Source organism: Strongylocentrotus purpuratus, unplaced genomic scaffold, assembly GCF_000002235.5.
Source record: "Strongylocentrotus purpuratus isolate Spur 01 unplaced genomic scaffold, Spur_5.0 spur5_scaffold_15, whole genome shotgun sequence".
In the NCBI taxonomy this organism is placed as follows: domain Eukaryota; kingdom Metazoa; phylum Echinodermata; class Echinoidea; order Camarodonta; family Strongylocentrotidae; genus Strongylocentrotus; species Strongylocentrotus purpuratus.
In genome coordinates this window covers 31,717,375-31,732,881 of record NW_022145600.1, presented here as the reverse complement: position 1 = coordinate 31,732,881, position 15,507 = coordinate 31,717,375, and the positions used below count along the sequence as shown (strand labels likewise).

The 15,507-nt window shown below is 36.4% G+C and overlaps 1 protein-coding gene across 1 annotated transcript; it reads right to left on the bottom strand.

The window, feature by feature from the left end:
• Window positions 1-235: 235 nt before the first annotated feature.
• Window positions 236-10,287, bottom strand: LOC115924234. Its single transcript, XM_030986206.1, has 10 exons — window positions 10,188-10,287; window positions 9,512-9,715; window positions 8,229-8,362; window positions 7,319-7,585; window positions 6,567-6,793; window positions 5,564-5,999; window positions 4,758-5,064; window positions 3,942-4,155; window positions 1,621-1,812; window positions 236-750 (listed from the first exon to the last, which is right to left on the bottom strand). Exons 1-10 carry the CDS (start codon window positions 10,221-10,223, stop codon window positions 275-277), a joined length of 2,493 nt encoding a protein of 830 aa, XP_030842066.1. The 5' UTR covers window positions 10,224-10,287; the 3' UTR covers window positions 236-274.
• Window positions 10,288-15,507: the final 5,220 nt, after the last annotated feature.

The following is a 15,507-nucleotide window of genomic DNA, read 5'->3' as shown; positions in this document are numbered from 1 at the left end:
GGGCATTTACAATGAATGACAAACTGTCAATTTTTGCAATTTTTACTTTTGTACCTTGGAAGAAAAATAATCAATCAAATGTGCTCACTCATTCCTAGAGTTTTTCTTTTGGTTCACCTACTAGCTTAAATGGCCATAACATTTCCTTTAATTTGATACATGCTATAATGCTGCATTGAATTTTCATTGAAGCTTCTGTAAAAAATCTGAATGGGAAAGTGAATTTACTTTCTTCTTTTTTTAGTTGAGTGTACTTAATTTGCCAATTACACTTTTATTGCGCACTGTGCGTTTTCCCCAAAGCTACATTCATGCTTGTAGCATGACTCAGCGAGTGAGGAGCGGCAACTCTGGATCTCTTTGTTTGATGCACGCCCAGCACACGCTCTGACCTCGTCCTAGAGTAGCCATGTTCAGCTACAGCAGCATCTTTGGTTGGTCTGCCAGATGTCAGACGTCTCCTTCCCCCCATTGCAGCTTTCCGTCGTGCAATCGCAGTTGGTTGTACACCAATGTTTGGTCCGTGTGATCCTAATGATGAACCAAGGAACCTGCGGGGAGCCAAGTTAGTTGTCCCATACTTTCCAAACATGAACATGGCTGACACCATATTATTATCAGTCATCTTTTGGAAAGTATGGTACATGGCATTGACTGGCTCCTTGAATGTCTCTGGATTATTTTCCAGCTTTCTCTTCAGTGTGTCGAACATCACTGCCAGATTTGCACATTCTTGTGACGTGTCACCATCTGTGGAAAAATGAAAATGATGATAATCAGATTATTTTGTTACAACATGCATCAATTACCCTCCCCTGCCCCCCTCCCCCCAGAACAACTACCTCCTTTCAATACAGGCAAAAAGGAAAGTGCAAATTTATCCCATTTCTTACAGTAACTTCATATGACTATCTTCATCCACTTTGTGTCTTTTGAAGAAATCAAAATGGGAGAACAAACCCAAATAAACTACATGCTTATGGGATGGGGACAGCTGTACTGGTTCTTTATCAAACAGAATGTATAAACAGTGTAGGGATTTATGTCCAGATCTTTCCTATATATTCTTTATCAAACAGAATGTATAAACAGTGTAGGGATTTATGTCCAGATCTTTCCTATATATTTTTCAGCTGACAACTACCTAGGGATAAGGAAAAAATGCATGTAACTGATTTTTTTTCAGGGATGTTCATCAAATAAATTTGTAGGGGAGGTATAGTTTTTAGAGGTGATTCATCTGGGAACGAGTCAATATGTTGCTAATATGGGAGGGAGAGTAAGTGTACTGTCTGGGGGCATGCATCAAGAGGTAACTAATTGTGTACAGATGGAGTATTATAACTACCTACTTCCCCCTCCCCCCTCCAAAAAAAAAATTAAATAAATTACGAAGATTAGGGAAGGCATGAAGAAATTAATACATAAATGAATAAAAGACATACTGCTTCCATCTAGTCACTGTCATTTTTCCAGAAAATGAGTGAAATCTTAACAATGACAATATACTTAAAATCTAGATATGAACTCAAAATTGAATCATTCCTTCCTTAGACATTAGTTAATTACTTGGAACAATTTTGACAACTACTATTTCATTAAATGCAACAGAAAACTAACCTTGTGAGGAAATAGGTTCTTCCAGATGTTCATCTGGCTGGTCAGTGGTTTCCTCAACCTCAAGGGAGTCTCTCTGTGGTCTTTCTTCCAGTTGTTCATCTGGCTGGTCAGTGGTTCCCTCAACCTCAAGGGGAGCAATACCATCGTCTTGAAGTGCACCTAGCCAGTTATGTGGTAGGGCAGCAGCATCACCTATAATCAAAGAAATTTAATGGTTCTTGTTATATTTCATGAAACAGAAACAAATACTTCTAAATATATATATATATATATATATAAACCTAAAAAGAAGAAGAAGAAAAGAAGAAGAAGAAGAAGAAGAAGAAGAAGAAGAAGAAGAAGAAGAAGAAGAAGAAAAAGAAGAAGAAAAGAAAAACAACAATGATGGAATGAAGAGGGAAGGAGAAGAAGAAAAAAAAGGGAAGAAGAAAGAAGGAAGAAAGAAGAAGAAGGGAAAAGAAAAGACCAAAAAAAAAGAAGACAAAAGAAAAAGAAAGAAGAAGATCAAAAACAAATATTGAATAGAGGGATTTAAAAAAAAAACAAGCAAGTCAAATAAAGAAAGAAAAAGAGATGGAAGGAAGGAAAGAAACAATGTAGAGGTACAATACAAGAACTTTACATAAACATAATTACTGATCAAGTTATAATTCGAGCATAATGGTAGGGCTTTCATCGAAAGGGTGCGGTGCGGCGCGGTGTGGTGTGCTCAACGCACCCATTCGATAAAAGAGGGGGGGGGGGGGGGCTTTTCTCGAAAGGATGCGTTGAGAGCGGAGTACCGTTTTAACACACCCTTTCGATAAAAGCGGGGAGGCTTTTCTCGAAGGGTGCGTCGACTAGTCTTTCGCATCAGTCGTTTAAAATGAGGATCTGGGACAGAAGGTAATAGTTGCCAATTTAAGTATATCGAAAATGTATTAAATAAAATGGAATGGTCTTGATTACAGATTGAGTGGTCTCTTTCGTTATTACTATGTTAATGGGGGAGACAGAGAGAAGGGAAAGGGGAAGGGGAAAGGGAAGATAAAAGGAAAGAAAGAAGAATAAGAAGGAAGAGGGAAACGGGGAAGGGCGAAGGCTCTTGCCTCCCCCCCCCCCCCCCCCCGCCAAAAATAAATAAGAGAGAGAGAGAGAAGGGAAAGGGAAAGAAAATATAAAAGGAAAGAAAGAAGAGGAATAAGAAGGAAAGAGGGAAACGTGGGAAGGTGAAGGGCTCTTGCCTCCTCCCTCCCACCCCCCGCCAAAAAATAAATAAGAGATATTAAAAAAGTATGACTTAAATCATCTCTCTCATCATTATACCGCTATAGTAATCATGTTTTTAATATTATTTATTGTCCTTCCATTAAACAAGTTCATAGAGAAAATACTCTCTGCAACATTAAAAAAGAATCTTCATTAATATGTCTTAATTTGTATTGATAGCCTTGTGGTCGCCAACAGTGGCGTAGGTAGGGGCGTCTCCAAAAGGGGGTGTGGGGGTGTGACATTTGTCAGGATATTGTTGGTAAAATTGCGCTGCCGTCGGGAAAAAAGAGAAAAGGGGGAGGGGAAAAAAGAGAGGGAAAGGGAAAGAAAAGAAAGAAAAAGAAAAACAAAAAAGAGGGAGAATAGGAAAGAAAGGAAAAGAAAGAAAAGAAAGGAGGCAAGAGCCCTTTGCCCCCATTTCCCTCTTTTCTTCTTCTTCCTCTTCTTTCTTTCCTTTTATCTTCTCTTTCCCTTTCCTTCTCTCTCTCTCTCTTATTTATTTTTTTGGCGGGGGGGGGGGGGGGGAGGCAAGAGCCCCTCTTTTCTTATTCTTCTTCCTTTCCTTTTATCTTCTCTTTCCCTTTCCTTCTCTCTCTCTCTCTTATTTATTTTTTTGGCGGGGGGGGGGGAGGCAAGAGCCCCTCTTTTCTTATTCTTCTTCCTTTCCTTTTATCTTCCCTTTCCCTTTCCCTTCTCTCTGTCTCCCCCATCAACATAGTAATAACGAAAGAGACCACTCGATCTGTAATCAAGACCATTCCATTACCTTGTGACCCAGATCCTCATTTTAAACGACTGATGCGAAAGACTAGTCGACGCACCCTTTCGAGAAAAGCCCCCCCCCCCCCCCCCCCCCCCCCGCTTTTATCGAATGGGTGCGTTGAGCACACCACACCGCGCCGCACCCTTTCGATGAAAGCCTAATTAAGGTATATAGGCTTGCATGTTTGGCTCCCTGTATGGAAAATGTGTGTTATAATCCTCTTATAGTTCAACAAGTTATAACAAAGGGGAAAGTAGCTTCATTACATGCATGAGTACTATAAATTTCACATTAAAAAAAAACTCACCTCCAGTTGCTATGTTAAGCATGATAGCTCGCTCTTCTGGTGTACTGGGTAGGAAATTATCACTTGCAACCTTGAGATGGTAGTGAATGGCAGCTTGGTGTTTGCACGCATCTCCAGTTACGCCAGCAGGGCAGGAACACACTCCCACACTCATATCCACACAATAGGAACTGGAGCCATCACTACTTTTCACTTCATATGTCATCTCTCCAGTCTGAAGTGATATTAAAAATGTGCAAAAGTAGCATGAAATTAGCACTTGGAAGGATCAAGCAATCATTTTGTAAATAATTGTGTCCATTATTTGCACACCCTGACATGAACTTATTGACCAAATAATCTAAAATCATTTATAATGTAAAGATTCACATAAATCATTAATGCAACATGCAATACTGCGACGCCTTGCTCACTGAATTTGATTTTTATACAACTCATAAAAATAGTCTGACTACCAGGTGTAATTCATTTATCACCTTTTGAAAATGAATACCTGCTGATCAAAGCGTACAAGGTCAAAAACTCACACCAGTGCAGTTAGATAATTGTAAAGCAATCTGTGATACGGTTGGAGTCTACCAAATTCAAAATTAGAACATAAAAGCTACTGCATACCAGTATTTGAAAATTACATTAATATTACAAAATATAATGTGATTAATGGCCCAATTTTTCAAATGATTTATCGTTTACATTTCTAAAAGTTTACAACATATAAATCACAATTTTGAATTTTTGGATCAAATCTTATGCCATTCAAGGTGCAGGTACAAAATCAACACCTTTGATATCATGCCAAAGTATATAACTTTATACCTTTGAGATATCTTCCTTTTTGCAGCTTGTAGGCTTCATTCGAGTAGATATCATGGGTCTCTGGTTTGCAACAGCAACAAGTTTTCTCTGATAATGCGGTCCAAGGCGAGACAAGATGAAGTGCACTAGTTGAGGGATGTTGAAGGCTTTGGTCCTGTGAAGAATGTTATCTTTTAGCACCCTCATCGCAGCTTCCGCGTAATTATTCGTATTGTTTCCGCGGACAAGAAGGGATGATCGGAATGACAGTGCCCAAAAGGCTCGCCTCTCATACAATGCGTTCAGGTATTCTAGGTACTTCGGATATCTGTAGACAATGAAATTAGAAGATGAATGAGCAAATTTACAAACAATTAAGGCACTGTTGTGTGTGCAATTCTAATGTCCATTTCAAATGTGTTCTGACAGTTTCTATTGGTATGAAAAATGTTGCACTGTACAGGCAAATGTATGCCTTATGCATGAATTTACTCAATCTCATGATAAAGGTTCCTAAGATATAACAGACCTTAGTCTCAATCAGTTTTTGTGTTGCATCATAGTATACAAGTGCCCCGAATTTGGCTGAAATATCATATAAGTTTGCAGTTTGTCACTGTAATTAGCTGAAATTATATCAAAACAGATGTGTGACCTTTCACCTCTTTACTCCAAAAAATCTGAAATCTAATAAATTCATCACTACATCATATAATGCATCATGGTTTCATTGAAATACAATCAGAACACTTCTGCTTACATATATTTTGTTTCTATTCTTTCCATGGATTATGATTAGGCCAATATTTGAAGTCAAACTGTAATACCTTAATGTAAGAGGGTCTTCAGAAGCATCTGAGTGTATTGTGGCAGCTTCTTCGGGGGTAGATGCATACATTATGCGCTTGATGTTCTGGAACAAGGGTTGTCTTGAACCTTTGGGAATTCCATGCTTGCTATCCCACAACCAGCGCCATGCTGCTTGAAGGACGTGGAATATGCACAACAGCAAGGTGGAGGAGGGGTAGACATTCCGCAGTGCTGTCCGCTCAGCTGTGCAATCATCGGTGATGAAGATGTTCGGCCCAGCAGCTCCTCTACCATTGAAGCAATCAGGAGGCATCACCTCAGTGAGAAGGTTCAAACCCTTCTCTATCACACTCTGCTGTTCACATGACGTTATCATAATACCCAGAGGTAGACCACCAGCACTGTTGTGTGTCAAGAGTATGAATAATCGGCTACCATGGCGATCAATATTACCTGCAAAATGAGTTCTGAAGTCATTACAACAGTTAATGTACAGACCCACATAACATGATCAACAATTTTGTACTGCATGAATTGCATTAGAGTTATAGTATTACATGTATAATGTGGGCCAAGTTTGCACAAGATGAGATCTTTCTCCAGCAGGCTCTATAGATAATGACCACTGACACTAAGTATGAAATGGTGATTGTAATAAAGCATCCAACCTCGCAAGAGGTATCCATTTTTCATAAGCATGATAAGCCAGACCCACTATTGACTGTTAGGATTTACTGTATTGTATTTTGTTCACTACATTATTAATAATAATAATAATACATAATTATGTATACCTCATTTATTCCACTTTACATCCAGTGAGAAAAAATTAATGTTGATTTCCATTGCAATTCAAGTCAATTTGGAAAGAATTTTTTTTACCATATTCTGTTACAATTTGGCTGGAGTCATGAAGATCAAAGCCACCTAAAAAGGTTACATGTCGGCAAAAGAATATATCTTACTTTTCAAATTACTTGTAAGCATATCATTGTAATAATAATACTAGGCCTGAAATACCTGTTGAATCTATAAAAACCATCTCTCCACTCTGTCTTGTTGTGTGTACCCTCCTCATCATTGGTGTGCAAATGGCTATGATGATGTGGTCATCTTCTTTGGTCATGGACACACACTTCATTCCCATCTCAGCGTTGTATGGGGCGAACACTCTCTCTTCAATGGCATCAATCATCTCTTGTCCATTCCCAGCTCCATATTTTTGTTTAAAAATGTGGTAGTACAGTCTGCATTGTAGAAAAAAACACAATACACAAACTCACATATCATTCATTATTCCAAATTTCTCAGGCAACCGATAAGGAAAGACCATCAGGAAGCATTTCAATATATGTCATGAGCCAGATAGTATCCTTGGACATATCAACTTCTGTACAACAGTGTCACAGAGAACCTGCAATAATTGTAATTTTATTTACTTGAGTATTTGAGTTAAATCAAGTGCCATGCCAGGGAGAGAACCCTGATTCTCGCATCTCCAGTCAAGGGCCTTAGACCACTTGACCAAGGCACCTCCACTGTGTGCCGTTATGTGCAATACTTGGTCTTAATTGAATGTATTTGACATTTGAAATTAAATGGAATTACAACTGGAACAAACATTTTGAAATAAATTTGAGCAAAGAGAAATATTTATTCCTTTTTATTTGTATTATACATTTTAAATCAGATATTTTATCAACTGCGTTATCATTAATGGTAACATTTAATAATGAATGGTAATGATGATGATGATAGGAAAAATTGTTTACCTATAACAAAATTGGAGGTCTGGACACACAGCCCTGTCGGCAGATTTTGTGATATATCCCTCAGGGTCATCAACTTGCATATCACTATGCAATATGGTGAGAGCGGTTTGTGGAGAATGCCCCTGCTCGAACAGTTCTTGAAGGTTCTTCACTGCATCCTCACCCACATCCCTGTATTTGAGTGAGGCGGGGATGTCCAATACATGGTTGTGGTTCCAGGCTATCACCACTTGAGTTGGCCATTCCGGCATGTGGGTATCTAAACTCCTGTATGCAGAAGAAAAAAAAGAAAAAAAAAATGAAAAGAAAAGAAGAAAAAAAATGGTAATCATTAGCATAGAATGTTTATTTTTTATTTTCATTTTTTCCCCATTTTTTTTAAAGTATAGAATGGTAATGTATAGTCAGATATGGTCAGATATAGCTTACCGGTATTCACTTCTCAATAAACATCCCACTCTCTGTTAAAAAGTTTTTTAATCCCTTTTCGCAGAATTAATATTTAAGGTAAATTTGTCCACTACAGTATTGTAATACTCATTGCTGGAAACACATCAGAAACAAATCAATTTATTAAATCAAATATTAAGTTTGTTGCTTTTTCCCACCCAGACTTTATGTAGGGCTTTCATTGAGGTATGATTTAGGTATGCTTTCATTTAGGTAACTACCATGGTAACGTTGCTCAAGAGCCAATCAAAATCCAGTATTCCATGAAAAGTTTCTATAATAGCAAAGTTACTATAATAGCAAGTTTTATGCAACGGCACCCTGAAGGCAAGATTTTACACCCCACCCCCTCCGACTGATAAAATAGAACTGAATCAGTCATATATTGATATTAAACAGGATAATCATTGTAATTAGACCCTCTGTAAAAATGAATATGCAATGCTAGAGTTTTACCCACCTGCTCTGCCTTTTCCTTGAATACTCGGTTTTCCTGATGGTCACTGTCATAGTTGATACACAATTTGTGTTTTTTTGGTGGAAATGTGAGTACTGTTTGTTTCTTTGTTGCCCGTGCTGGCATCTGTACTGTTTCTGAAGAGTCAAAATAAAAATACAAAATTTATGCAATCGCTAATACAAAAAATGACTTCATATCGAAAGATACACAGGACAAGTGAAACATGAAAAAAGAAGCATTTGTTTCCATTAGCTTTACAATTACATTTCATTTTCAATAACCAAGACAATCAATTACAATAACCTTTTTACAATATTATAAGTATTTGACACAACAGTATTTAAATAACATATTACACATAACCTATATCACATAACATACAACATAAAACATAACATTTAAGTTCATAATATTTGACAAAAATGAATTTAATAAATTGAACTGAATTGATTTAATAATAATTTTACAATCAAACCTAAAGTGGGATAGTCATGTATCCGATCTCACAAAAAGGTGTAATAGGAAGTTGTTTATGTTTTGTTGCCTTAAGAAGTATGGATTGCCTATAGTTGACCTTTTACTTATATATAAATTGTATTTTTAGAATTTCACAGTCCATGATTGAACTATGTGAATGAATTTTGATAGTTTTTATCTCAATTTTCTGCATTACTGAATATTTCTTGCCATCTCCCCTCATCTGTAATGATAGGGTACCCTTCGTCTGTCTCTTCCTCTCTTCAACTCTCACTCTCTCTCTCTCTCTCTCTCTCTTTCCGTCTCTCTCTTTGGTCCCCCTTCTCTCTCTTCCTTTCTCTCTTTCTCTCCTCTCTCTTTGTCATCACTCCAACTCTCCCTCTCCTACACCTCTCCCTATCTCTTTCTTTTTTTAACAAAAATGAATACAATCAATGAATTTTTATGAAATGTCTATATGTTTGATTATTGATTTATGTCATATTTTGTGTTATTTCAATTTGAATTGCAATTATAACCTTGTGAAATGGATCGCAATTCAGCCATTGGCTGCGATGATCTTTTTACTAACCATTTCTATCTATCTATCTATCTTATTGTCCATTACATGGAAATTTGTTGCTCACTGGTCACAGATAAATAACAATGTAGTGACATTAAACATATCAAAGAATGCAAGAACAGTAAACAAAAAACAAAAAAGTTGTTGTTCAGGAATAGTAAGACATAAATAAATACAACAGGATGGTAATGGTAAAAAGTATAATTAATTCAATCTAATGAAATGGACATGGTTGGTGTCCTACCTTGAATATCACAGATCGACCACATGCTGGCATGGTTGTTTTTACCCTCCATGTGACTTTAGTCTCTTGAAAAGCCGAAAGCCACTGCTGCCAACTATCAATTGTTTTCGTCTTCAGGCGAAAGGTTGCCGAAAAGTTGGGACCATCATCATCATTGAAGGAACATACATGTATGTCCTGAACTAGATCGTCTGGCAATATTGCCTGCATGTGCAAAAGTCAAAGAATAAAATGATTACAATTTACAAACACACACAAACGCAGACAAGAAATGAAGAAGTAATTGATTATGAATCTATAAACTTAGCCCTAGGGCTAGGCCTATGAACAAATTTATAACAAAAATAGGTTACACTACACCTAGGGCCTAGAGTTTAGCTAATTAACGGACAATTTGGGATGAAGTGTCGGCATAATTCTTTGAGTGCCGTTATTACAAAACCCCATTCATTGGCATTGATGTGTGTCACCCTCACGCTAGCTGCTAGTAGTAGGCCTACTCTAACTTAGTTAGGCCTAGACTAGGCTAGAGTGAGTCTGTTTTAATAGTGTTACATGTAATCCACGTACCGTATGGAAAATCATTACATCAACAATTAAAATGAAATTGGAAATCTGAAGAGAAGGCAGCACGTCAATAAGGAGAATATCACAATAATTAGTCAATAAAACTTACCCTTAAACGAAGAGGAACGTTATCCAAACACATCATGACATAGTTCGCGATGGATATTCAAACTTCTTCGCAGTGCTATGCGATAGAGCGGCAGCGCAATTGACTTCGAAAAGTGGCGCAATTCTCCGCGACCCTAGCCCTCGACAGCGTGTATGTCATGATGTACGTGTGTCGATTCGTCGAAAGTTGAAACATGACTAGTCTCGGCGTGCAGACACTATTCAGAAGGGGAAGAACGTACTTCCCATAGGTTTAACACGCACCATGCCCCAATCTGTGCCGCATAAAAAAATAACGCTCCCCGACACCATGTGTGTTGTCCCATATATAGCTTTCTATGTGAGTGTTTGTTACTTTACCAAGACTCGGTCAAATTTATTATGATTTTGATGACTCCAGAACCTTGCAGTGCACACCAATACTTACATACTACATGATAAACTGTTTCTGATCCTTTCACACCTTTTCTTTCACAATGCAATCGCATTACCAGTACTAAAGTTTAGCTTTAAGCAGCAACTTTTAAACACAAATATCTAGAATTCACCAAAATGGATTTATTGCATTTTGCAACAAAATTCTACAAATTTGTCAGTCCAGATAGGGATTATTTTTGCCTTTCCAATCTAATTGTTGCAGTCAAACTCATCCTAATCCCAATAGACTTTCATTTCCACGGGTTCCACTAGTAATGATATACTTCCTCAGGTTTAACCAACTTAAATTGTTCGATTATAAAGAAGATAAAGAAGATTAAATGTCATGACTTGTGAGGATAACATATTTACGCACACCACTATTTTTCTGAGTCCAAAGGATAGAAGCCATGGTCCAAATATAGTCTATTGTGTGTTTCATAAGGAATAGTTTTCAATCAGACATCATATCGAGGATGTACCAAACCTTGATTAAATATACAGTAGCATACCTCATCGCTAGAGGTGATTGAACTTTGGAAATTTGGACGAGTATACAAGTAACTCATAAGAATTACTATAATGCCCTGAATAAAAATGTACAAACCAAAATGTGTTTTTGTATGTATATATTATGTATGTATTTTGTTTGTTGACATGGGATGTCTCCATCCCTCACCCCCGCCTAATCTTCTTTATGAATTTCTTTTATCAAATTCCCTTTTTTTAAATAATTCTTTTAAGATTTAAAAAAGGAGATGTGAAAACAAAAAGCCACAATACATCAAGATCATATGTGTATACAATAGGGTATTTATCTGCATTGTTAAGAGTCAACCAGATGGAGTTCGAACTAAAATGTACTATTGTTGTAATTTTAGGCGGCTTTCTCCTCCTCCTCCTCCTCCTTTTCTTCTTTTTCTTCTTTTTCTTCTGCTGTTCTTTCTTTCTTTATTTCTTTCTCTATCCCTCTGTCTCTGTCTCTCTCTTCTCTTCTCCTTCCTGTCTTTTTATCTATTTCTTTCTCTCTCTATCACTCTCTCTCTCTCTCTCTCTCTCGCACACACAATCTTCCCACCATTTTTTTCCTTATTCATCACCTTCTAAGCCAGTCATTCTTACCTATAACGAGGCATATGTACATTTCTCATTTCTGTGCACTTTACCATCAACATTCTTTCATATGGTAACACCAAAACAGTCATTTTTTCAAAGACAATTTAGGGAAATATTTATAGAATATATTCGTCTTTATTGTAATAACAATATGCGAATAAACCAGACAGAATACCCACAAACGCGAAAAAGATATTAAAGTGATGGTAGGCATAATAATTACATTATGAGGATAGGTTTTCATCATGTATTTCTTCATGCAGTTCTTTTATGATTGATAAGTAGACATGTAATGTTTTCATTCCATAGATTAATATGAAGTATATCATTCATTCACTTTCAATATGATCTTTACACCACTGCCTATATGTATAAATGATGTAGACTTTACTATTCCTGAAGAAGTAGTACATTAAATAATACGATAATAGTACATAAGATTATGACATCGGTGTAAAACAAGGATAAAAGTATGTATACACCTGAAATCAGCTCAATGTTCCGGCAATCCTTGTATCAACAATATTATCGCATTTGTGGTATCCAGGTACATGTTCATTTAAGTAATGTTCAACATTTGAACAAAAAAGGGAAAAAAACTGATATATCTAAACGAATCATCAATCCAATAAAGACCCCTCATATCTATACATAGTTTACTTCAGAGAGAAAATACGTGGTGATGTCAGGATTTTTTGCCTGTTAAGAATCCAATAATAATACTAAAAGAAGAAGATGAAAAGTATGAAAATTAATCAATCTTTATACTGGTTTTCTAATGATCGTGAAATAGGACAGACTGAGAGTAAAATGAAATACAGAAAGCTCCAGCAGAATGAGATATAAAATGTCTACTACAGATTTTTAAACAACATATTCTTATCAATAGATAATTACTCTTTACACCAATATCTCCATATATTTTTAAAAACATGATCTGAATAATCTGTTGAGGTAATACGAGGGCTCCCGTATCATAGTAATCGTTAAAAAATGTCATTTTCTATAAAATAATAGGATTTAAACAATCTTAGATTCATATCACCGACTAAAAAGTATCCTCACACCTTTTTTGAATACATTTATATACAAATAGAAAATGCAATATTCTGTAACTATTTATCAAAGTATTAGATGAAAACATCTGAGATAAATAACGTCGACTAAATAGTCTCCTCACACCCATTTTGAATACATTTATATATATATGTAGTCTCCTTACACCCTTTTTTAATACATTTATTTATTTTTAAAAAATCATACAACATAAGAATGTACGTTGAATAAAGGTTAGAGATTTACTTCAAGTATTAGCTGAAGCATGGATATGGCAAAAGAATTCCCCAATAATTTCAAAAACACTTAGAATTTGTTAAAAATCCAGCTTTTCTCACATAGCAGTCCTTTGATCTTTCGTGAAAAACTCTCAACCGGCTTATGTATTTAATTGGCATTCTCTCCATGCAATAGCCAATCAAGATTATGTTTTCTATTTGTATCAAACTGCATGTCGTCTTTGTAGGCGGAACCTGATTTCACTTTTTAACTTTTCAATGCCTTTTATTTCCTTTTTTCCACTGCTTCCTAATTACCCTGGTTTCCGTCTGAAGTATAACTGAAAATGTACATTACATCTGATATTTAACAATACATACGATCCGAACCGTAAAGATACTATAGCAAAAGCCTGCAACACTCAATACAATTCGCAATTCCTATGATATGACGATAAACTTCATTGAAATCATTCAGATAAATAAAGACATTTTTCTTTTCATTCAATAGGACAAAGGTTTTGCTTGTTTGTTTATTTAAACAAAAGTCGATATAATGTTCTTTGATGTACAGACAGCTCCTGTAGAAGAAAGATCTTCAAGTTTAAGAGGGAATATCTTCTGATTTTCGAAGAAAGATCTTCTGCTTTTTTATAGTGGACTTCTAGTTTTCCTCAATGTCCTTCTCTTCGTGCGTATCATCGTCCTATTCGGCCATAGCGTCCTGCAACGACTGTGGAACAAGATGAAGCGTTAGCTCTCCTCCTGAGGTCTCCAGGGCTTCTCTCATAATGTTGTCAATCTGCAGACAAATAAATCACCCAGAAAATAACATGAGGCGCTGCCAAGCCTTTTAAATGGGATAGGGGCTCAATTCACTTACATCTTTTACGAAAATTTCCCTATAAACAGGCAATACAAGTCTCGATATTGTGACATATCTGACGAGGGTACAAGACAACGTCCCGCGATATACATAATAGAATCTGCCGACTAATTTAAAGTTGTCCACAAATCGTAAAAACAATTGCTTACAAAGATCATAAAAATAGTCTATAAAAAAGGCCTACAGCATTTGTAGAGAGTGCGTGATATCCCAACGCCCCCTCCCCTAATGACAAAAAAAAAAAAAAAATTAAAATAAATGCATTTATGAAGGACAGTAAACAATGACAGTCCTTTAACCTCAAAATGTTCGAAGTGTCCTAAAAAGCCCACATTGTTATTTTTGCTAGGATTTTGGGACATGCTATTTTCGCCCGTTCTTTGTTACAAGTCATGCTATTTTCGCTAGTTCTTTGGTACATGCTATTTTCGCTAGTTCTTTGTAAACATGCTATTTTCGCCAGTTTTTTATCTTGTGATATTTCTGATGGTAAAGTGCCAAAACATGTGTTAAATAATGATGAGGCAGGATATATGCCCAATCGACACAACTGTTATGGGCATCTTCAAAACTACGCCCCCCTCCCAGTTTGCCAAACTATTTGTTATAAATATGATTTATTTTCGTTTATTTAATACCGTTAACAGAATTTACATTACAAAAATACTATTTAAAAAAAGGAAGAAAAAGAGCAAGCTAACAAACAAAAACTAACTTAAAAACAAATTTCAGTCTACTTTTAACCGTGTTATAGAATGATGTGGAACCCCCTCCCCCACCGCAGGATATTTTGATTTGAATTCTGGTTGTATTGTGTGATTTCGTCCTTGTTTTCACGAAGTGACGGTAGTGAGGAAAATCGTAACGCAAAGTGAATGCAATTTTTTTTCACTACCGTCACTTCGTGAAAACAGCGACGATTTGTGTGGGGAAGTTGGTGATTTTTTTTTTCTTCAGATTTGTGCCCACCGGGTACTAATTTCATTGTTTATTGTTGAAGTAGTCTGATTTAACCTTGATGAAGTATGATTGAATGGTGTGCAAGTGCAACGAACATCTTATGAGAATATTGAAATTACCTGGTCTGGATGAGAGCCGATGGCCACGGGGATGTTGTTAATCTCTGTGATGGTGAGGTTGGATAACTCCGGCTTCTCAGCATAATGAAGAGAACAATGTGATGTAAAGGCTCTGCGAATCAGATCTACTGTGTCCAGTTTAACCGTCTGTGTTCCGTGGAGGAAGCGAAAGGTTGAAGAAATGTCACCATAAAATGATCAAATTTTATCAAAACTAATATACATTGTCGCCCATAATGGCCCATCAAATGGGAATAATTTTTCTTACCCCTTTTAATGAAATGATTTATTATTGACAGACAAAGTTTATATCTTCTCGGAACTTTATTGATCAATCTAAAGCAGGGCTCCCACTTAGCCGAGTTGGAGCCACGAGTTGTGGCGAGCTGGCGCGATCTTATGACAAGCAGTTTTATCATTAAAACATATATCTTGATATCACGAAATCGAATTCTTGATATCACGAGATCAAATTCTTGATATCACGAATTCAATTCCTGATATCAAGAATTACCATTGCTTTAAAACATAAAATTATTTTTTGATATC

Coding starts and splice junctions, on each gene's coding strand:
- LOC115924234 (XM_030986206.1), bottom strand. CDS start 10,223: ATGATGTGTTTGGATAACGTTCCTCTTCGTTTAAGG. Junction 7,586..8,228: donor TCAAGGAAAAGGCAGAGCAG/GTGGGTAAAACT, acceptor TTCTGCATACAG/GAGTTTAGATACCCACATGC. Junction 751..1,620: donor AGAACCTATTTCCTCACAAG/GTTAGTTTTCTG, acceptor ATTTTTCCACAG/ATGGTGACACGTCACAAGAA.